The sequence below is a fragment of the Hibiscus syriacus genome, unplaced genomic scaffold (assembly GCF_006381635.1).
Source record: "Hibiscus syriacus cultivar Baekdansim isolate YM2019G1 unplaced genomic scaffold, ASM638163v2 tig00013285_pilon, whole genome shotgun sequence".
NCBI lineage: Eukaryota > Viridiplantae > Streptophyta > Magnoliopsida > Malvales > Malvaceae > Hibiscus > Hibiscus syriacus.
The window spans coordinates 1,076,103-1,100,960 of record NW_024062299.1 but is presented as its reverse complement, the minus strand read 5'-3'; the positions used below and the strand labels follow the sequence as shown (position 1 = coordinate 1,100,960).

At 35.7% G+C, this 24,858-nt stretch overlaps 1 protein-coding gene and 3 pseudogenes across 1 annotated transcript; 2 read left to right on the top strand and 2 right to left on the bottom strand.

The window, feature by feature from the left end:
• The first annotated feature begins 479 nt into the window (after window positions 1–479).
• Window positions 480–947, top strand: LOC120206044 (ethylene-responsive transcription factor 12-like). The gene has a single exon (XM_039205788.1). It carries the CDS (start codon window positions 543–545, stop codon window positions 921–923), a length of 381 nt encoding a protein of 126 aa, XP_039061719.1. The 5' UTR covers window positions 480–542; the 3' UTR covers window positions 924–947.
• Window positions 948–5,061: 4,114 nt separating this feature from the next.
• LOC120205876 lies at window positions 5,062–10,946 on the bottom strand (annotated as a pseudogene).
• Window positions 10,947–15,686: 4,740 nt separating this feature from the next.
• Window positions 15,687–18,669, top strand: LOC120206039 (annotated as a pseudogene).
• A 4,754-nt stretch (window positions 18,670–23,423) lies between these two features.
• Window positions 23,424–23,952, bottom strand: LOC120206043 (annotated as a pseudogene).
• Window positions 23,953–24,858: the final 906 nt, after the last annotated feature.

Below are 24,858 nucleotides of genomic sequence, written 5' to 3'. Positions count from 1 at the left end.
TCCAAACTCATCCTTTTATGTTAAAATGATGTCTACTAGTTGCTTTCAAGCTCTAGCTTGACGACATAATGTAATCAGAGACTCGATCCACAAAATACAACTCAAATAATTCTAAGATCAGATTTTATCATATTTCGGTGAACAGGTTAACGTCAAGCTCAAACGATTGTCAATTTTTTAACGAAAAATGATAAGTTTGAAATATATGAGTAGTCGAATAACTATTTTATAACTTTTAATTATCGAATGACTCAACAAAACAACACTTTATAGTCAATGAATCATTTTGTAACTTACAATATATGATTCAACAAAACACCATCCTATAGTAGATGGACTATTTGTGTATTTTTCCATTAAATTTTATATATGTTATATGGACTAGTGAGGAAATGGAGAAAACAGTTAAACACCCATATAATTATGAAAGAGAATTGAGGGGTTAGAGGAAAGGGTTACTAATATCTCAGGCTTCTCTCTTCTCTCTGTCTAAATAATTCTATAGCCAAAAGCTTCGTTTTTTCTTTTCGCTTGGTCCTCTCATGTCGTCTTCAAGAGGACACTACAGGGGAGTAAGGGAGAGACCATGGGGAAGATACGCCGCCGAAATACGCGATCCATGGAAGAAGACAAGGGTTTGGTTGGGTACATTCGACACACCGGACGAAGCTGCACGCGCTTACGACGGCGCCGCCCGATCCCTTCGTGGTTCCAAAGCTAAACCAACTTCCCCAACACACCATCATCATCTTCGCCGCCTCTCTCTCTGGATCTCAACCTCGCCTCTCACCATCGTTGGCCTTCAGGCTTTAGCTTCAGCTCAACATCACCGTTTAGCCGCCATGGGTGACTCTCTGCACACTGGGATTATTAAAGAAATGAACTTTGTCGATGACCGGTCTTCGACGGGCCCGTGTTGTTGAGGCTTTTCTACAAAGCACACAAACCACGCCTTTGTTTAAATTCCCCCATTGAACCGCTCGCAACGACTAAATGATGTTCTCACACTGCCCAACCACACCTCGACACATTTCATTGCTCCAATTATGGCACTCGAATGCCAGCTCGCTGTCCACATGAGTAGGCTCTGCCATCTAGTATCAATCTCACCCGACAGCTCTCTTTCCCCACTCCCTTCATTCTCCGAGTGACCTAGACGCTCATCGTTAAGCAAAATTATGCATCTATACGATTTTGTTTTTCTCCCACTTAGACAATAGCCTAGGAGCACTACCCGCTCTGCTCGAGTCGGACGACAACGCTACTTCAACCAAAGATGGTAAATGAATCTAATTTAAACGAATAAAATATTTGTATGTTCATTTATTAATTTAAAAGGGGTAAATGAATCAAATTTAAATAAATAAAATTATTTTTATGTTCATTGTTATTTTAAAATTATTAACGTTTATTTGTTTTTGTTTAAATTTATTGTGTTTGTATTTTTATTTTTGAATTGTTCATGTTCAATTCATTTAACGTTCACGAACATATTCATTTAACGTTTGTAAACATATAAAAAATTCACAGTTGAACTCTAAAATTCATTTTATGTTTAGTTTAGTCATTATCTTCACCGATATTTAAAACATTTATTCGTATTCATTTGTTTATTAAATGAACATAAATTTTGTTCATTCTCATTTATTTGACTTAATAAACGAACGTTATATGATTTATAAATAATTCATCAATGCTCTATTCATTTACACCCGTAATTTTGATCATGAACAAATGACACGAAGAGCTGCAATTATTCAAGGTAGAACATCTGGAATATAACTTATCAGAACAGGAAACTGGTGTATTTCAAGTTGCTCACAGAACAAAATGCTGTAAATACATCGGATTTTCACATTCGTCCATGAAGAATACATGCATCAAAGTCCTACAAGGTTGATCGCATTTGTGTTCTTTGTTCTGCAGACCTGAATCAAGAGACCACCTATTCCTTTCTTGTCCTATTGCAGCTTCCCTTTGGGAGTCCATCTTCTTTATCAGGTTTGATCTTTACTGCCTGCACCTGGGATGACTTCATGTCTCAGGCTTGTATTTACTGGAAAGGAAAATCCTTGCTTTCCTTGGTTATGAAGCTGGCTTTGAACACTTTAGTGTACTTGTTATGGGAAGAGAGAACAACGTTTGTTCCAAGGGCGTTCAAGGTCTGTTGAAGACTTACTTAAGGCAATTAAAGAGATTGTTAGTCTTCACTTAAAGAGTAGGACTTTTAATCGACTGCTTACTGTGAATATTAACCTCTGTAATCAATGGAATATTACAGACCATTGATTCTTATTGATTCTTTTTTGTATGTAACTGTTTTGATTCTATTATTTTTTTAATTCTTGCTATTTGGATAATAAATCTTACTTATCCAAAAAAAAAATCATCCATCTACAGTACAACAAATAGGTGCATGGTAATAGAAATGAGTCGCCATTTTATCCACAAATTAGTCAAAATAAGCATGAAATTCAACTTTTCAAAGACAGTGATCGAATTTAGTGACATTTAACTGTATCAAACATTAATAAAAAGAACAAAACATGATCATTCATTATCTGATCCTATTTTTCAATCGCAGTACCTTCAAAGGCACTGGTTTATGATTTAATTCCTTCCAATTTGTTGACCAATAAGAATCTTACTCGTCAACTTGTTAAATTTGTGGACAGAGAAAGTATTTAAAGACCCTATAAAAGGTTTATCCCACTGCCTTGTCTTAGGGTGCATTTATCAAAAGCTTTGCCCGAACTCGCCAACATTCATCATACATCATCATTGCAATCTGAGTGAAACAACAAACCATTATTGGTCTTTCATCCACCTCATATTGGCATGAAAAGCATAAATAAGGTTTAGACTGGATCCATGCATTCATTTTTTGAAAAATTAGAATTAAATTGCATCACTGAGATCCTTTTAACCCCTCCCAAGGTCAACATTGTAAGCAAGTCTAAACATTCAAAAAAAAACAATATGATAGTTGAAGGATAGGATCTTTATCACCTTTCATAAGGTTAACAGTATTTCAGGATCAATCAACTACTTGATTAAAAAATATATATGAACAGAATTCTATCCGATGGCTCTAAAGTCTAAAACCATGAAATTACAGGGCATGGAATTTCTCTTGCCATTTCACAATCATGATCGTCTCAATTCTCAAGGAGAGAGGTGAATAACTACGAGCATAGGCTTTTTCGAGAGTTCGAGCTGAAACGGAGTCTTCGTCTGTCGTTTAGGCTTCGCGTTACCTTCATTGGAACTATTACCGGTTTTGTTCGGAGTTTTCACCTGATCGTTTTCTCCTTCCGAACCAGGCTCCATTGAAGAAGACCAAGAAATCAAAGATCACAAATTTAGTGTCAACAAAAAAAAAGGTTGATTTCCCCCTCTTTCTCACTCTTTTTTTCTTCTTACTCTTGTCCTTCTCTCTCTAAAAAACACGAAATCGTGAAAGTCAAGAAAGTAGAGGGTGAGAATTGTTTTCAAAGAAGAACAATGAATTAAAAGAAACTAAAAGAATTAATAATTGTATTAAGAAAACAGAAGGAAATAAGATAAAGTGAAAATTAGGAACTGAACAATAACAACAACAACAAAAACAATAGTCTTTCTCTTGAGACCGATTACAAATTCCATAATAAATTCTTTTCTTTTCTTTTTTTTGGCACTGACAATTAATCCCAACTTTTTTTTTTTTAGTTAAATGTGCTTTGTGTTCGTGGTGTGTTGGTGTGGGTGGCTGAAGAGAATCTCTTGTGGTTCGGCAATCGAACGGTAGGCGATGGGTGTTGAGTTATGTTGTTGTTGGACCCCTTCTATTGGCTCAAAGGGTACAACCTAGTCCACCTATGAATTTTGGCTAAAAAAAATGGACCGATTCTACAGTACGATTAGGGTTAATCACAATATACGTCTTGAATTATAGTTCAAATTTTAAATAGGTTCTAAATTTTAAAACGTATTGATTAATATATTCTCTAAATTTGTTGATGATTTCTGGTTTTTAAAACATTAGAGATCCAAATTAGTCATAATAAATATATGTGCATCTATCGACGCATTTAAAATATATTTCATGTTAATTTATATTATAATTTAAAACTTAAATTAACAACTAAACTACAAGGATTTCTGATTATACTATACTTTGAGCTGCATCAAAATTTAAAATATTCTTTAAATATTTATAAATTACTTATAATTTCAATAGGGGTTAATTGATATACATAAGTGTGAATTAAGATACATGATAATAACTCATTGAGTAGTCTTAGTGGTAAAAGAAACTATTGCTTTTCTTTAAAAAACTCATATTCCAATCCATATGTCTATATGGTAGTGTACGTTGTCAATAAACTGTAAATTATCTCTTAATGTTAAATTAAGTTGATTAGTCAACAAAAGGTTTAGGGTTTGACTTTATAGGATCATATTTTCTAAAAATTGGGTACGAATCAAATTGAGTTTGGGGAAAACATTTTATTTGAACTGACTCGAAATAATAGTATAGCTAAACTCTATATATTTATAGATAATTGTTATATATCTCTATATACATTTTTAAAACATTTGTTTTATCGATATGAACTTTTTTTGTATATTTGAATCAGACTATGGAGATTTGTACCCTCAATATGGGTCGAATTTTGGGTCGGATAAAACTTCCATAATCCAAAGTAAAGTGTTACATGAAGAGTATAATTCGGATCTAATTCAACTCGATTAAAAATTTAACCCAACCAACGCAACTGTTGCCATCACTAACCACGGACATACATGAATCCAGAACTAGCAAACAAAATTATTAACAGATAATATTGATCTTCCATCTTAATCGCAACTAAATTGTTGCATGATTATGATGATGTCTCATGGCTCATTAATTAGTGGTGGATCTGCTGTAAGATTTTGACTTCTGTTACACCTATTCATTGGTTGGATTAGACTTCTAAATCAGTATATAGCCTTTAAAACTTCTCTACATGCTGAAAATACAAATACTATTCACATGATTTATACTTTATTTTCGGCACATATTCTGTTCAACTCCTGTGTGAAAAAGCTTCTGATGGAAAAGCTTATTTTGAGAGAATACTTATATGTGATAACAGTACACATTATCAGTCAACACAGGCTGATCCAAAGTTACAAATGATTTGTCTCTGAAATTAAAAAATGATGGGTAGAAGGAAAAGGGAAGAAAACTTCACCATTAGGACATCCTCCATTTCCATGCCTCTCTCTTTCCTTCTCATGCTGCTTTCATTTGCTGCAAACAGAAAATCGCATTTCGTAGTATCAGAGCACGTAGAATCGTCCTTGAAGAACCGACACATAATTTGAATGTTCGGCTCTCCAACAACATCAAATTAAGACAGTTTTTTACTTGCTCATGAATCATGTATTTGTCAAATGTATTTTACTCACTCGTTTCTCTTCTTCTATCTTGGCCTTGATGAAGGAGTAGGCTGCCACTCCAGCAATTGCTATGGCTGTTCCAATACCTGTCTGGGTTGAAATCTTGTTTCCTGCACCAAGTAGAGATTGCCAGATATGATTGTATCCTGAAATGAAGAAAGAAAATCACGGACTCTACGAAATTATGAACTTACCAAAGGCCAGGATTGAGAAGCCAATGACAAACACGTTTCAGCACATTTCCCACTGCATGAGTAAGTGGTGCCACCCGCTCCAGTGTGTTGGTAGCCAACTGAAAGATCAAAAAAAGAAAAAAAACAAATTGAGGACTTCATCAGATTGTTAAAGTACACATATGTTTGACAGATGGATAGGAAAATATGACCTCCAAGAATTCTTCAGATACATGAGAACTCTGACTATACTCGTGTCAATACACACCCGTATCTAACATGCACACTCGCATCCGAATACATAACTTAAAACATTTTAAATGGAATAAAATTTTACCTGATTATAGAGATGGTAGAACATTCCCACCCAGAAAAGATCTGAGACGAACTTAGTCATACCCACTTTAGCAAGCATCATTGAACCCATGCTTCATCAATTGAGGACCCTCAAACTGCAACAGGCATATAGGGAAACATGGAAAGGTTTTAACAGACTGTGTGCTTAAGCTTTTAACCGTCGAAAAACACTACATTTGCAAGCCATTGGAACATTTCTTTTTACTTACAATGAGGGCTGGGGGAATACAAACGAAGAGAGCAATGATGGAAATATAGCATAGACATTAGTACTGTCCATATCCGTCTGCATATACATGGAAAATCAACAATTATTGAAGTCTAAGTTCTGCAAAAACAAAAAAGTATGAAAAGTTCGAGTTTCAAAGAAAGGTCACCATGGCTTTCTTGGAATAGATACTCCTGTAAGTGAAGGAGATGTTAGAAATTGCACTAATGAAACCCGTCCAGTTGAATGACAGCTCAGTCAGTGATGCCATGGATACACTGCATTCAGCTTGCAAATTATTAATGACACCCAAACATGGTGAATACAGAGTTTATAGTTTGTTGTGTTGCACAATAAGAGCTAGAGGTAACTAAGAGAATACAATATACACCTTGAACCGGCTTTGAATAAGGTGATCAAACAGAGAATAGAAAAATTACCAATAACAACAGGAGCAAGAGACAGCCATAGAGTGATTGGTATGGATTGTCCAAGTATGAACTGCGAAGCAGCAGCATTGAAGAAAGGCTCAAGAGCTGAAAAAACAAACAAGTTAGCTTTATGAGCTTCGTAAGCAATACTAGACTTAATCGATACATATAATATGATATATATATTATGATATATATATATATATATATATATATATATATATATATATATATATATACACGTACAAGAGAATAGATTCATGATGTCATTAATACCTTTGATAGTGTGTGAAAGAGACAGCAACAGCTGCAAAGGAGACATTGCTAGTTACATGGCCCAAAGCATGACAAACAGCAACAGGGATCAACAACTTCAGTAGGTTTCCATCGATAGGCTGCACACAAGAAAACAACAATTGCATAATGTTAATCAGGGTAAAATTGTTGTAAAATTCTCGCGTTTCCATCAAAAGGAAGAAGGTAACAATCTTAGGACACCATACTCTTAAAAAAGCACAAGATTTATCTTGTTTTACACTAGAAATTACTGAAATTTTTCCCGAGAGAAATTACTACACATGAACACTTCCCAACATAACCACAGGTTTCTTGCAGCATATGCACTTTAATAAGATTCATGCTATACGGCAATAAAAGTTCTCAGATGAAACAGTTAATCACACATTTTCCAATGTAAAGAATAAAATGCAAAAAAAAAAACATTTATTAGTACCCAATCCGGATTAGCCGATCAATAGATTGAATACTAGTGGTTATACCGAAAAAATAATTCATACTTTTATATATATATTAAAAGCAAATAGTAAGATTTGAGATAGTAGGCTTGAGGGTTTCACTTACAGCCCGCTTAGGGAGGCCTACAGCCCAGCTCAACAAACAGTAGACCACCCCCACGAACAAGTGAATGACCGATACAAAACTGCGCCAAAGTTGCCATGAAAAGAATCCTTCACAATAAAATCATGCTATAAACATGGATTAAGAATCAAAAAATATAAACGAAAACTCAAGTACTCACTAAGGATATGGGAAGTAATTGTAAATCTTCTTGTTGAATGTTAAATATCACATTCAAGAAGTACCTGGAATCAAAAGTAAATAAATGGATGATCATGTAATTTCAACAACAACAAAATAACTGAAGTAAACTTGGACCGAAATGAAGTGACTCGTTGAAACGGTTTTTGTACTTAAAAACTCACCACATGAAGAGAAAAGCCGGTAACAAGAGCGGGATACTTCTCGAAGAATCCAACCGGCTTCGCATCCCTGCAATGACACCGAGTCAGTGAGTCAGTGATGGAAGCGTGGACGAGTTGACCGAGTTATAACGGAGGAAACGGACCTCACCCGGCGGAATCGCTTCCTCCTTCGGCCGGACGACGCGGCGGCTAAACCGGCTTCAAAACCTCTCGCTTATTAACTAACGAGCTCTCGAGTAGCAAGGCGGTTAGCTGCCCTTCCCCATATGACGTTCCCGCCTTCACCGACAAATCCGATCGGTTTAGCGACGCGGCGGCTAAACCGGCTTCAAAACCTCTCGCTTATTAACTAACGAGCTCTCGAGTAGCAAGGCGGGCCTTAGCCTTCCCCATATGACGTTCCCGCCTTCACCGACAAATCCGATCGGTTTAGCCGAAGCAAAGGACACGCTGACACTACCACGAGAAAGCTTCGGCCTGAGCTGAGGTAAGCCGGAGATAACGGAAGATCGTGACAACACTTTCGATTCCATTACTAGAGAGAGAGAGAGAGAGAACGAAATGCGTGTATCTTATCTGTGGTGAGCTCTTAATGGATGGAACAGTCACTTGTTTTTTTTTCTTTCTGAATTACAAATAATTTCCATTTTTGACTTTTTTTGTGGTTATCCAAATTTAAATATACGCTCCCTGAATATAACATAATCTGCGTCACTAATGCAAAAGCAAAATAATATTTATAAATGTCTGAATCTATATTGTTTATTATCATTTTAACTCAAATAATTAAATTAAAACAAATTTATTGAGTGATATTAATGATTAATAGATATTTACATATTAGAAGATCTGTATTTAATAGTTAAGTTTATAAAATATATATTTTGATTGATTAAGAAAATTTTAAATTTTTTAGATTATTAAATAACATAATAAATTGAATTAAAAATAAATAAAATTTAAAATAATTCAAAGATATTTGGAGAATGGAGAGCCATGAGTGTGTGAGGGGGGACGGTTTCTTATCCCAAGCGAAAGGCTGGTGAAGGAAGAGGATATCACCATACCTGTCCATTTCTCACTCGTCTATTCCTTGATTTTCCAAATTATCCTTATCCTCACCAATCTCTTTTTTTCTTGTGGTGAAAATTATATTTATTTATATAATTGTCTGGATATTATATAATTCCAATTTAGTTTTTTTCATATATATATATATATAATAATAATAATAATAGTATATTTTTTAATAGGATGTTGGTTTTTTCATATATAAGAAATATTATCATGCACTTAGAGACAACAATTAAGCAATTCTCACAATTTGAATGCAAACTTCTATGACTTGAAAATTGATGGTATTGTTTATAAAACAGAAAATGGTGAAGAGAGTGCTGGTGAGTGGTTTAAGCCAGCACGTATATAGTAACAAGAGGGGTTGTTGCATGTATTTTTCATTTCACTTGTGGTTATGGTTTCGACACATTTAACTTTGTCATAGCACACCTTTTCCAACCTATCATACGATCCTCAACTCTGTCTCCATTGTTGGACAGGAACATCGAATCCACCTTTAAGTGAATCATTTATCAATTGCAAACTTTTCCGATTCACATTTACATAAATTGAGTAATTTTTTTCAACTCGCAAGCTACCAACGCCTTTGGGTTCAATCCGTTTGATAAACTGTAATAAGCAGACCACAAACATTGGGCTGAATACGCGTGGAGAATGACAATTGACCCAATAAAGGTATACTTCATTCTTTTACTTGGGCCACTGAATTCAAGGGTGTAATTTGTCTCTAAGTTTTTTATTATATTAATATTTAAATTTAAGTAAATTTAGCATGAATGGAGTGATTTTAGTGGTTAATAGATTGTTGTTAACCCTTGAAGTCTTATGTTTGAGCATTGAGTATAAAAAATGTATGGGTGTTTATTGTCAGATGATTAAGAGTATTTGAACATATCGGTTGAGATACAACGATTTAGTGAGAATGTATGGACATTGCATCGTAGCAGGGATATAGTTCACTTGAAGTTGTGATTTAAGATTTTATCTCGAACTAAGTGGAGGTCGAGGTCAATAGTTTGGTTTTGGCATGAAAGACTGGATTTACCAGCATCTTCATGGTTCCCTTCTTCACTGATCGGATTGGCTAATGGTTATGGAGGTGCATAATCCTTGTAGTTGATTTGGTTGAGAGAATTTTCATTATATGCCCCATATGGTCGTCGTCGAGTCAAGTCCGAGGAGCTGAGGAGATGTCGAGAGAAGCCAGGGTGCATGGGCGTAATTTTATATTCAGGGCATTCAACCGAATCCCCTGGTCATCCATTGAGAAGGGGTGAGGTGTAGGGACTGTTCCGTAGAGAAAATTTTCCATTGAGAGGGAAGGGAAGGGAAGGGAGAATTACCAGCTGCAAAGCAGGCGCATCTCGACCATGATAGAAGAGCAGATGAAGTCCAATGTCAGGTAGACGAACAAGGGTAAAGAAGAAATAATCTCAATATTTCATTCCCAAAAGCCTGCATTACACTGTGTTGTGTTTTTCACATATGCCAGTCTAATACATACGTATATCTTATGCATTGTATCTGTATCTTATACATACGATAAAGAAAAAAAATTTCAATATATATGTATATGTAATATATATATACTGGTTACTTCGCGGACAAGGGAACCCAATTCCATGGCGAGTAGTCGGAAAAACAACAAACAACATACTCCCAAACCCCAATCCCAACAGGCAATGCCGTGAGGATCTCCCGAGCCTGACTCGACGGTGACGGGTAAAGCACTCACGACCTTCTCATCAAACAATGCCACAGCTGCAAACACCATTGCAGACAAAAGGACACGAGGACCGCCGTCATTGACCGCCCCACGTAGTCGCAATCGCCTGGTTGGTGAAGATCGGCGAGAGGAGTTGGAAAGCGAGGACGGTCCCGTTGGGCAATAGGTTAGCCAAGTGCTGTGCTTTGAAACGTTTTGGCTTATTGCTTGCTGTATGAGTTTTCTTTCGGCTTCTGGTACTTTTGCCAATGTAAAATTTTGCAGGAGGCGTGCTGTCTGGTCACCTTGTTCGTGTGATTCATCGCCTTCGAACTTAATCTCCATAGCTGAAAGCTTCTAAATTCTCTTGACTGCTGGTATTTTCAAAGGCTTCTGTGAGGAGTGTATATATAGATTATTCTAAGAGGTTGAAGCCTTGAAGTAGACATGTTTTTGAGTAGGGGTAATTGGGTAATTGGGTAAAGGGAGGTAAGAGAATCAAGCGATGCCTTTAAAGGAAAAAAAAACCAAAATACAGAGAAAAAAGGTTTAATTATGTTCCAGTCCCTATTCTTTTAGACTTTTAAAGTATGGAACGAAGTTTAATTATGTCTTTGTTGTTAGATGAATAAAATTAGATTCGATTGAAAAATCATACAAGTTTAATTTTTAAATTAATTAATTGAACAATTTGATTTTTTGAATCAACTCAAGTAAGTATTAGTTTTTTTCGAATTTGAATCAAGTTGAATTTTTATAACTCAAATATTTAATATTGATAAATTGATATAATACCTTATCAATCTTTATGAGTTTTTAATTCAAAGAAATATATTATATTTAATTAATAAATAAAATAGAATTTAAATATTAAAAATAAAAAGTATCTTGTTATTAACTTAAATTTATTCAATTAGATCTAATTCGATTTTAAAATCGAAAGCTCACTTCTAATTAGGAATAGTCATATGTTAGGGTTTTTGATCCATCCGAACTTAAACTGAATATTATAGCTCTCCCACTCGTACTCGACCTGAGTGTGGAGAGATTTTATCTAACCATAAATTTGACCCGATTTCGAGGATAAAAATTCACACATATCTGATTCAACAATCAATCAATCATATATATATATATATATTATATATATATATATATAGATAATTAATTATTGAAATATTATCTTGGGCCGACTAGTGGACTTAGTCGAGTCAAGTTTTTTTTCCAGCATAAGTCCAATTCGATTTCATGATTCAAAAAATCCAACCCAATTTAAATCCAACTTTAAAAAAAACAATTTTATAAAATCAGATCAGATCAAAACTCATCGAATTCAAATCAACAAATACTCGTACGTATCAGCATAAACAATAATGAAACCAAATTGTAAGAAACAAAGGATTTGGTGTTCTGTTTTCATTAACCGACTTTAAGGGACAAGTTCTACGGGTTTCCAACGAGAGTAGTGTTGCTTAGGGAAAATGTGATACGTCACATTTTGGCCGAGACGCAATACATGTGAACTGGCTAATCGCCTATTATAACAATTTTCAAATTGCTTATGGTTATGTTGTTTCTATTTAAGAAAAATGGATATAGTCATCGCTTGCACGTTATACTTCTATATCATGGGGATGGGGTGGACGCAATTTCAGGCCTAATGTCATTCTAACTAATTTATAATCATCTGACAAATAATCCTAAGTTTCTATATAAATTATTCAACCGTATATTTAATATATAGTAATATAAATATTTATAAAGAATATGAGATGACATTATTCAAATCTAAATACAAGATTTAATATCAATAAACATTTAAATAATATAAGTCGTTTATTACCCATCTGTAAATTAATTAAAAATGTTTTATATATCTCATTGTAATCGGGATAAATCTAAATCATTTATTATACATAAAATATAAGTTGGATAACATAGGGTTATGGGTAATTTGAAAGTTTTGGCCATATTTTATGAATTTAGGTCGGAATACATTTGACCGGTCTTAAAACCTTAAAAAAACACCTTAACAGGGGTGTTTATTGGTTGAGTATTGTTATAAATTTGATTTTTTTAATAGTTTAGAGGGATTATAACGATAATATTTATTTATGTTTTTTAGATATAATTACTCAAATTTAGATTCTTAAAAAATATTTATTTTTATCACTACGATTACTCAATAGATTCATGAATTTGATTCCTCTACTTGGATGATAAGCAAAACTTTCATTTGATCTAATTTTGGATTAACATTGAAGTTGGGTGTGCTTCCAACTTTATAAAATAAATAGGCTGCTGCATTTACAGATGCAACTCAACAATGACTAAATTCACTTGTGATTAGGGATGGGCATGGGTCATGTCGGGTTTTTGGTTCACCCGATTCGATCCGAGAACAAGGAGTCCTTCTCCGAGATCTGATCCGACTCGACTAAAATAAGTTTTCATTCGACCCAAACTGATATAACTTAAAAAACTTGATCCGACCCGACCCGACCTGAAATAATAAAAAAATTATTTTTTATTTAATAAAACAGTGACTTAATTGAAAAAAAAAATAATATATGGAGGGATTTATTGTAATTATTCCTAAATATTTAAGGTAAAATTATATTTTTTTCGGGTCGGGTCGAATATTTTCACCCTAAACCAGACCCGAACATCACATTTTAAAAAAAAAATCAACCCGAACATCACATTAAAAAAACGACCCGAACTCGATTTTAAAAAAAAAAATCAAACCCGATCAAATCGAAAACCCATCGAGTTCAGTCCCATGCCCAAATTTCACATCCCAATAACAACGCACCTTATCGGGGAATTCAAATCCAAACTCTTTCTCACTTTTTTAAAATGTTTTAAATCGACGATTTCTTTTCGGCAACCTCTTTATTCTATTGTGGTTTGTGTGTTGTGTAACATCAGTAATCATTTCTAATTATGTCTGTAAGATGCACAAATGATAACACAATCTAAATTGAATGAGAATGAGCCACTCTTGTTTGCAAACAAACTCATTGGGTGTATTTCAGAAACAAGATGAAATTCTAAAATACAATTTATTATTATAAATTTAAAAAATTGACAGAAACAAGATGAAATTTTAAAAATCGATTGTAATTGAAAATCTTATTGAGAGCAGATTTTTTTTAGGTTGGATGGAGCAATTTTTTAAGTTAAACATGTTACAACTTTTATTCAAACATTTTCGGTTGTAAGTCCTAAATTTTCCACAATATAATTTTTTAATTGTAAATCGAAAATATTACAGATTTATATGATTATTTTAAGTTGAACAAATAATATTTAAGTTAAAACGGACTTAAATTACCCGTAAATAAGTGTGGTGGGAAAGTGATTTCCTTTACTTTTACAGTCCCCTCTACCACCAATACCATTTTACCTCCAATGATTGGAACCCTAAACCTTTTTTTTTTCATCCATGGCCTCACTTTTTTTCTTTGAAAAAACAAACTAAAATGCTAACTTCATGATTATACCATTATTTCTTTATATTTGCATTGAATCATGAACATCTCATACACATAAAGACTATTATAAATGGTCATTAAAACTTATTGGCTATTACAAAAATGGTGGTTAAACTTATCATTATTTTATAACCGTTTGAGAAGTTTAATGACCATTTTGTAATTTCTAAAACTTTGATAATTAAATAAATCATTTAGTATATATTAATGCCATCTTTTATCAACCTTAAAAGGGCTTGATTTTTGGTCCCACCCAAATATTGGGCAATGGTGGACTACATAAAACTTGGTCCCCTTTTATCTTTCATAAGGTGTTGTGGGTTGTCATGAGCTACAACAGTTCTACGCTCTACGGTCCACTAGGGTTGTATATTTTATTCAACCTTTCTTTTGTATTTTTAATCCTCGGACAAGACTGGGTCATCATTGAGAAAAAAGGTAGATATATGGCAGCTAAAGTACCATAAATGAAGGCATCTTCATAAATGAAGCTAACACACACAGTACAGTTCTTGATGACAGCAAAAGAATTGTTTGGAACCTCGTTATTACGTACATCTTCTTTGGGATTGATTTTGTCATAGAATTTTTTAAAAATTATTTGTTGAAATAAGATTTAATTAAAATTATTTGTTGAGATAAAATGAAATTTATAGTTTAAATATATGTTGTCTGGCATTTCTGGCGATCAAGAGATCGTCATGCTATTCTTGCGAGATGTGGTTATATTACCTATTAGGCATATGCAGCCACTTGTTTGTTAATAAAATGGGTGAAGAAACTTGACGAGGGAAGCATTCATTCAACAATACCAAGTTGAAGGTATCATTTGTTTAACCATAGACGACAATGAAGTTGTCTACATCATAACACCCTCCGCTCTTTCTTCTCATGCTCACTCATTGCTGCAATTCCATGTCTCTCTAAACGGCACAACACTATCTTCTTCACTCAATACAAATATATTCACACCCCATTTCCCTTAACCCCATAAACCCAGTCCCACCGCTCAACGAAAATGCTTCTCATTTTCCTCTCCTTTCTTCTCTTCACTTTCCCTCCACTTTCCCTCCCTTTCCCTTGCCCTCAACCAAGAAGATCTCTACATTCTGCAACTCAAATCCTCCTTTTCCGACCCCGACTCCGCCCTTTCCTCATGGAACTCACGTGATCCCACCCCATGCAACTGGCATGGCGTTTCATGCCACGGCGCCTCTGGTTCAGTCACCTCCCTCGATCTCTCCAAGGCCAACCTCGCCGGCCCTTTCCCTTCCGTCCTTTGTCGCCTCCAGAACCTTTCTTACATTAGCTTCTACTACAACAACATCAATTCCACCATACCCGACATCTCCATGTGTCGAAACCTCGTCCACCTTGATCTCTCTCAAAATATCCTCACCGGTGATCTTCCCCACACTTTGGCTTACCTCCCTAATTTGAAATACCTCGATTTAACCGGTAATAATATCTCCGGTGAATTTTCGACGTCGTTTGGTCGGTTTCAGAAGCTCGAGGTTTTGTCTCTCGTGTACAATCTCCTAGACGGAACAATCCCTGCTTTTTTGGGTAATATTACTACTCTCTCAAAATGCTGAATTTGTCGTACAACCGTTTTAGTCCGGGTCGGATCCCGCCGGAGCTTGGGAACTTGACGAACTTGGAGATTTGTGGCTTACTGAGTGTAATTTAGTCGGGGAGATTCCTGACTCCCTGGGGCGACTCGAGAGACTCAATGATTTGAACCTGGCGATTAACCATTTGGTGGGGTATTCCGAGTTCGCTCACGGAGTGGTTAGCGTGGTTCAGATTGAGCTGTACAACAACTCGTTGATCGGGGAGTTGCGTCGCGGGTTCTCGAATTTGACCAATCTGAGACTCCTCGACTTTTCCATGACCGGTTAACTGGAAAGATTCCGGACGAGTTGACTCGGCTACCACTTGAAAGTCTCAACCTCTACTCCAACAAATTTGAGGAACACTACCGTCAAGTATTGCTGACTCACCACCTGTACGAGCTCAGAATCTTTCAGAACCGACTCACCGGTGAGTTACCACAGAATCTCAGCAAGAATTCACGACTCCGATGGTTCGACGTCTCCAGCAACCAATTCACCGGTCCCATCCCACCCAGTTTATGCGAGAAAGCGAGACTACAAGAGATGCTAATGATATACAACTCGTTTTCGGTCAAATACCGTCGAGTTTAGAGCAATGTCGAAGCCTGAACCGGATCCGACTTCGACTTGGTCACAACAAGTTATCCGGCGAGATACCCACCGGATTTTGGGGCCTCCCCAGTGTTTATTTACTTGAGCTTGTTAATAACTCGTTCTCTGGGCACATAGGGAAATCAATCGCAAATGCTAATAATTTGTCCCTTTCGATTATATCCAGGAACCAGTTTAATGGAACATTGCCTGAAGAAATCGTTTTAGTTGGTAAATTAGCTAAACTTTCTGCAAGTAACAACAAGTTCAATGGGGTGTTTGCCTAAAAGCATAGTGACACTTGATGGACTAGGGATTCTTGATCTTCAAGGTAATGAGATCGAAGGTGAGCTGCCGAGTGGAATCGATTCTTTGAAGAAGCTAAACGAGTTGAACTTAGCGGATAACAAGTTTTTGGGGAATTCCTGTTGCAATAGGGAGTTTATCAGTGTTTAATTATCTCAATTTGTCCGATAATCGGTTAACGGGACGAATTCCGTTTGGTCGGCAGAATTTGAAGCTTAATCAGCTTAACCTCTCGAATAACTTGTTATCCGGTGAGTTACCGCATTTGTTCGATAAAGACATGTACAAGAACAGATTCTTGGGCAACCCTGATCTGTGTGGGAATTTCAGTGTTTCATGTGGTAAGAGGGATGAAGATAAGCATAAAGGCTTTGTTTGGTTGCTTAGATCCATTTTTGTTTCTAGCTGCATTGGTGTTTGTTGTTGGTGTGGTTTGGTTCTACTTGAAGTACAGGAACTACAAAGAAAGCTAAGGCCATCGATAAATCAAAGTGGACTCTGATGTCGTTCCATAAACTGGGTTTTAGTGAATATGAGATATTGGGTTGTCTTGATGAGGATAATGTGATCGGGAAAGGTGCTTCAGGGAAAGTTTACAAGGTCGTGCTTAGTAACAGCAAGGCCGTTGCTGTTAAGAAGCTTTGGCGAAGTGTGAAAAAGGGTTATGACGGTGTCGATCTCGAGAAAAGTCAGCTCAGAGTCTCCGGTTCGGGATGATGGGTTCCAAGCTGAGGTTGAGACATTGGGGAAGATTAGGCACAAGAATATCGTCAAGTTGTGGTGTTCTTGTACCACCCGGGATTGCAAGCTTTTAGTGTACGAGTATATGCCGAATGGTAGCTTGGTGATTTGTTGCATAGCTGCAAAAGTGGTTTGCTCGATTGGCCAACGAGATACAAGATTATCTTGGATGCAGCCAAGGGACTTTCATATTTGCATCATGATTGTGTGCCTCCGATTGTGCATAGAGATGTCAAGTCCAATAACATTGTTGGATGGGGATTTCGGCGCTAGAGTGGCTGATTTTGGAGCTGCCAAGGTGGTCGATGCAGCTAGAAAGGTTGACAAGTCCATGTCTGTCATTGCTGGATCTTGTGGTTACATTGCTCCAGGTTTGTTGATTTTCGGCCTTGAATAAATGTTGAAATTGATCATCTTATGTTAATCTTCACAAGAAACTAATCTATGGAAACTTTTGGTGCAATATGCATATACACTTCAATGAACGAGAAGAGCGACATATACAGTTTCAGAGTAGTGATACTTGAGTTAGTCACAGGCAGACTCCCGATTGATCCGGAGTACGGCGAGAAGGACATTGTAAGTGGGTCTGCACTACTTGATCAGAAAGGAGCAGACTATGTTTCTCGATTGCAAACTCGATCCTTGCTTCAAAGAAGAAATATACAAGGTCCTCGACATCGGCCTCTCTGTACCAGTCCACTCCCAATCAACCGCCCGTCGATGAGAAGGGTCGTCAAGATGCTGCAAAAGTCACACCTTGCGTCACCACAATCAAATACCCATGCCTATTTATGACACAGAAACATTATCCTGAAAGTAAACCCTTGTCAGTTTAAATCATATTTATAAAGTAAAACTTTCACCTCACCTAAAAGCTCATCAACTCCAACTCCTATCAAACCAAAAGTAGATTACATGCCCATCACATACAAAGTCATAATATGAACCGAAAACAAACTATCAATATTTCTGTAGCACGCATTTCTCGTACAGGGCGAGGATTTCTTTCTTATTCGGATTTCTTAACGCAAGCAGCTCGGCCCCGAATTTATGTTTCGTGAGTTCCTGCTTGAGTTTTTGCACGGTGAACTTTGTATAGTCGTCCTGGTTATTTTGTTGATTCTGGTTGTCCATCATCATCGTCACCTTTGAATACTGACCCGCCATTTTCTAAATGTGGATGTCTCAGCGGGCTGGTTGTGCTCCTGGACTTCTTATTTGCTCTCAAATTCTGTCACTCGTGTCCACATCTTGAACAGATCCCACCCCGGCTTCATCATCTGTCCTGAATCGCTTTCCGTGGGAGGCAGCTTTTAGCTTACTATCCATGCAGTTTCATTTAAACGAACGGAAGTCAACTCTTGCTGCAATGAATCAAGTTTCGCCTGTGCACCTGTAGCTGAAGAGAAAGGGCCTCAGCCCTGTTATTTGCATCCGCATGTGCTGCACGTTCGTAATAGTGTGTGTATAACTGTGTGACATGTGACCTGTCTCGATCCAATCCTCTTTGAAACACCATAAATCATAATATTACATCTAAGGAAAATCTAGGTGATGTGTGATTACGTCTTATGGAATATCCAATCAACGTATCGATTTCATGCTGCCCTAGTTAAATTATTAATTATAATAAAGAAATATGGCCCCCGAAAAAGGAAAAATAAAAAGGGAGAAAGTTGACTTGAAGATCAGTGCATGCTAAAAACCACCTATATTTGCCGGTTAAATTAAGCCGATTATCAACATGGTTATTTGCCAAAATAACCCCCAAACTAATGAAATATTTTATGCTATAAAAAGATTAAATTTATCAACGTATTAATAAATTCCAATTTTATACGAAATGTATCGATTAAATTTTAGTTTTTTATTATTATTATAATTTGCATATCTTGACAAACTTATTGGGGGTTGAATTGTTTGGTTTACTTGGATTTGGGTTAATCTATTTAATTTGTCTTATTTGATTTATTTGGAGCGAATATTATATAATATTTGTTTAAAGACTTTTCGTAACCGATTTTTGGCCATACGACTTTTTTTTAAATAAATTATGAAAAGAAATGAGAGTCGCCACCAATCATTTTTAAGGTACGATTGGAACACCTAAAAAATACCAAGTTTTGGTATGCGAAATCAGAAATTAGGTTCGGGAGTTAGTTACGAGTGTAGAAGAATCAGCACCCCACACTGCCAAAATTTTGTACCTATTTGATTACCCTATATTTAAAATTGGAAGTCTTGAGTTCGAAATTTAATTTAATTTAAAATCTACTATGTATGCGTATTTTAAAAAGGATGTTGATTTGTCAAGACTAATAACGATCACCTCCAAACAAAAGCGGAAGCTTTGTTATTAATCACAATAAATGGACATTGCCTTAATGATTTAGAAATATTAATGTGAGGTTTTGAAAATGATGATTTATTTCGAGAGTCAATAGCAGTCACCCCGGGAAAAAGAAGGATATACACTAACAACCCCTAATAAATGAACATTGCCTTGTTTTTTTAGAACAAAATACAATCAACCAATCAATTATGGAACCTATTTATTTTGAAACAATTAACGGATTATCTCTAACTTAAAGTGACAATATGAAATTTAAAGAGTTTAAGGATTAAACCCTCAAAATATAAGCTCTAATATTAACTTAAATTAACTTTAATCAATTATGTAATTCGAATAATTAAATTGGAATCTCGATCAAAAGCGATGACCAATTTAAGAGTTCAACCAATTTAAGACTAAAGGTAAAATTAGGCCTAAGATGGAGGCTCTAATATTAATCCTAATCAATTGTTGATTCGAATAATTAAATTGGATCATCGACCAAAAGCGAGAACCAAATTAAGAATTCAACTAAATTAAAGGACTAAATATGAAATTAAAACCCTATAGTCTAAATCAAGTCATCTATCCTAAAACTAAATTAAAATTTAAAGAACCTTGATAAATATACATACAATATTTTAAGATAAACCGTAAATGAATTAATAAATAAATTAATATAGATGCCAACATAATAAATAAAAAAAATTAATTAAAATACAAATTTAAGAATTTAAAATAAACAAATCGGTAAAGTGCACCGGGAAGAAAAAAATTAAAAATAAAAGGAAATGAGATAAATTTAAATTATAATGAAACTTTAACTAAAGTAAAATATGGAAGAAATAAAATAATGGGTAATGAATTTGAGCAAAAAAAATATTCAAAGGAAGCAAACGCCAAAATTAAAGGAAAATAAAAGGTTAGAATAAATATAGCTAATTTTCTGTAATTGAGAACAAATTTGGAAAATATTAAAATAATAAATGGTAATTAAGTAAAGTAAAAGGGGTTGAATTATAACAATACAAAATAACAGGTCAAGATAAAAAGGAATTAAACAGCATTAAATAAAAGAGGACTGAAATAAAAAAAAATAAAAACAGCATTTACTTTAAAACAATCAGAAAAGCATATTAGACCTGTAAAATGAACTGAACGTTTAGCGAACAGTTCATGAATCGTGCGGCGGAAAGTTCGTTTATATGCGTTTATTTATTAAATGAACGAACATGAATAAGATTTTGTGTTCGTTTAATTAAATGAACGAACATGAACATAGGTCACGTTCGTTCATTTACGTTCGTGAACGTTCGGTTATGTTCGTTCGGTTACGTTCGTTTATGTTCGTTCGTTTATTCATTTATATTTAATCAATCTTCTTAAATCAATTTTGGTGACCAAATTGTAAGTATCTTAAAAATATTAATTAATCTGATATTTTGATGACCAACTCTATAATTAATAATTAACCCAATTTTATTTGGAAAACCCAACAATATTAACATGGTTTAGTTCTTTTTGAACGATCCATAAGCTGCATACCGAGCACCGTCAATATCCACTACGCCGGAACCCTATGTGACTGCGCCACCAGCTGGTTATCAGATGAGCAAAGGGGAGTCTCAATTTTCAACTTCTACATAGCACGAAGCTAAGGACATGTTTGTTTGATCCCCAAGGATTAAGGTCGACAATCACATGAAACACAATCTGTGTTAATCTCGACTGTTGTTGAAGGAGAGAGGAAGAAATAAAGTGGAGGAACGTTATGCAATCCTACATCAGTAGCAAACAAGCAGCTCTGGGTTGGTAACTTATATAAAAGAAGATGAGGAGAATAGGTTTAAGCATCTTTGCGCTTGGGGCAATGTCGAGCTTGAATCGAGCTCGAGTATCGAGTTTTAATCGAGCTCTTAATTTTTTTTTTTGAGTTTGAGCCTTTTCGAGTTCGAGTCGAGTTTCAATATTATATTTCGAGTTCGAGTCGAACTTGATAATTTTAAGCTCGAGTTTTCGAGTCGAGCTGACTTTGAAAGTTTTCGAGTTCGAGTCGAGCTCAGCAATATTCGAGCTTGACTCGACTCTTTTACACCCCTAGGTAGGGTCTCCAACGTTTATGTTCGTGTTCGTTTATGTTCGTTTATTTATTAAATGAACGAACATGAACAAGTTATATTCCTTAATAAACGAACATGAACAAAAAAAAATTTGTTCGTTTATGTTCGTGTTCGTTTATTTATTAAATGAACGAACATAAACATACTTTCATTCGTGTACGTTCGGTTCGTTTACAGGTCTAAGCATAATGGTGACTAAATTGGAAATAATAAAAAACAATGGTTAAAAATTAATCAATCAGTGACGAATAAAAAAAATCAATGACCAAATTATGAACAAAAAAAGATAACATATCAAATCAAACAAAAAAGTAAAGTGACCAACATAAGCTATATATTCTTTTCACCCTATTTGGCTCAAATAACCCTAGCCACAAAAATAATCTACCCTCTCTTCTTTCACTCTATGCTCTCATCCTCATCTCACATGCCGGCGGCGCCTGGCTTTCATGGCCAACGGCGACCGAAAGTTTGACGACCCTACACCCGACGACGACCGGCGAACGGAGGCCGACAAGGCCTCAAAGGCAAGGCAAACAGCCGCCATTTAGCCTCCTCTCCCCTATTAACTATGCTCAACCGAGAGCCAAACAACCAACCCTCCATCGCCGGCCACCGTAAATCGGTGACCATCCAAGCTTCAAACAGCACCTATGCCGACCGTTGGAAGGCTATCCCGGCGAATCCCGGCGAAAGACAGCCGACTCAGGTAACAAAACTCCCCTCTATACTATTCATATATCTATGTATTTTGCTGCCTTTTTTTATGCCAAACAGGAGAAAAAATGGAGAAAAATGTCACCTTGAAAATTTCTCTTTGTATAGAAAAGATCCGGGTCTAATACAGATTGTTTTGGGGTCTTTTTATAACCCCATTTTTACATGTCAAACTAAAAAAAATGCTGATGTTTGCTGTTTTGTTTGGTGGTGAGCTGGAACTGGGATGTGGAGCAATGGAGACCATGGCTTGGTTGAGGTGCTGACAGCTGATATGTGGAGCGGGGAACCAGCTGGGTTGAGGTGCTGCAACTGCTGGTGGGTTTAAAAATAATGGTAAAATAAAAATTGGTGATTACAAGACTGCAATCATTTAATATTAAAATTCATACGCCCCTGTATAATGCTCGATCTAAGATTCTAAAGAATAACAATAATTTCTTAATAATTGAGACGAAGTAATCTTTTGATATTAAATATCATAATCCAAGTGTAACTTGTGGAGTCCATATGCCCATGATTCAAATATTTAGCTTAAAAAATCCCATTAATCTTGGAATCAGTTTAAGTTAAATTAGCTGACCCTATTTTCATATGTAATGGGATAAAGGGGAGATAGGGTAGTAGGTTGCCCCTAACGTTAGGTTGAGAGTAACTTTCGTGTAAGACCTCCGGCAATTATGAATTGTCTACCGTGAGACTCGATCTCACGACCATAAGATTAAGATCTTTGCGTTCTACCAACCTGAGTTGGACGGACAATTCTTTAAGTTCATTTCAACAAAATTTCTTATCAAAATGTAAGTGTATGTTGTGTTCGAATATTGTTCGATTTGATTTAGAATGTAAAAAGTCATGTCACTACTAGAATATAAAAACTGTTTCATTTCTTCGAATAAGAAAATAGAAGAACAAGAACAAAGGCAAAACAGAGATTCATAAAGTCATAACCATAAAGCACCAGCATCTTTCAGAATAGGCACCAATTCACCAGAAATATGAGTAGACATTACCCTATCTAATCCCCCAAACAACTTCCCTCCCACGAAAACAGCCGGGAACTGAATCCCGGCACCACCATCGAATCTCGACAACTCATTGACTGCCACCGCCTCTTCTTTCCCTTCATCGACCTCGAAAACAAGCGGATTCACCCCGTGCCCTAGCAGCAACCTCATCACAACATGGCACATGCAGCAACCACGTCTACCGAAAACCACCACCGCATTCTCCTCAACCAGCTTCTTCATACTATTTTTCAGCAACACCATTGGTGACCACTCTCCCACCCCCATCGAGAAAATTCTGAAGCGGCAAAAGGCTGCCGGGGGCGTTGGTTGTCGAATACGACTTATAAGGGATTGCTTCTTGCATTGAATTTATATATAATTGCATAAGAAAAAGTAATGATATTATGGGAATGGAATGAAGGGGAGGGGGGTTAGTTAGATTAATGGTGACATTATATAAATAAGTGGGGGAATGAAGGGGAAGACTTCAACGTCAACGCCAATTACGCACCGTCGGACGTCACGGGGACTGTGGGTGATGTCCCAATACGTCACCATTGGTAGACCGATTCTCATTTGCCATTTGTTGGATATTGCCAGGTCCATACACCGAACGTGACGTTGCCTTTATCTTGTTGGTATTGTGTGTGTCTAGCAAAAAAGGCAAAAGGAAGTGAACCAAATTATTTTCCAAGGAAAACGACAATGTCAGCCTACAAAGTTCACCAGCCGCAGCTATTTAGTTGTTGATACTTGATAGCATGTGCTCTTTAACATAGTAGGAAGGTGTTTTATCGTAAATATAACTAAAACTTTAATTAACTATTTCGAATCATAAAAAATAAGTTATTAGATGTAAAAACGTACTTAAATTTATATCTATAGATTGTTCATACGATTTTAATCTTTTAAGAAAATAAATTTAAGATGGGACGAAGAGAAATATAAATTAACATGTTTCTTGAGGACAAATGTCTTTTGTTATAATACTATATCACATCATCATTTTTATTAAAAAAACCGTTAAATCTAACAACGAATTATCAAAATAAATATACTTTTATTAAAAATACTAATTGGATGATAAAAAACGTACCGAAAAAATTGGGGTACAAAATAGGTAGTTTCCACAAATATTTATTTAAAATGGGTATGAAAAGACACGTGAGCAAGCATGCTAACAAAATGTAAGATGACGTCACGCATTAGATCACTCAAAGATCTTCGGCTGTTCGTACGAGTTTAGTTTTGTCATGGGATGATACGTGGCCTTTAACCCGAACCTATCAAGTTTTAGTTACGTGTTAAATGTGATCGAACGAGG

Coding starts and splice junctions, on each gene's coding strand:
- LOC120206044 (XM_039205788.1), top strand. CDS start 543: ATGTCGTCTTCAAGAGGACACTACAGGGGAGTAAGGGAGAGACCATGG.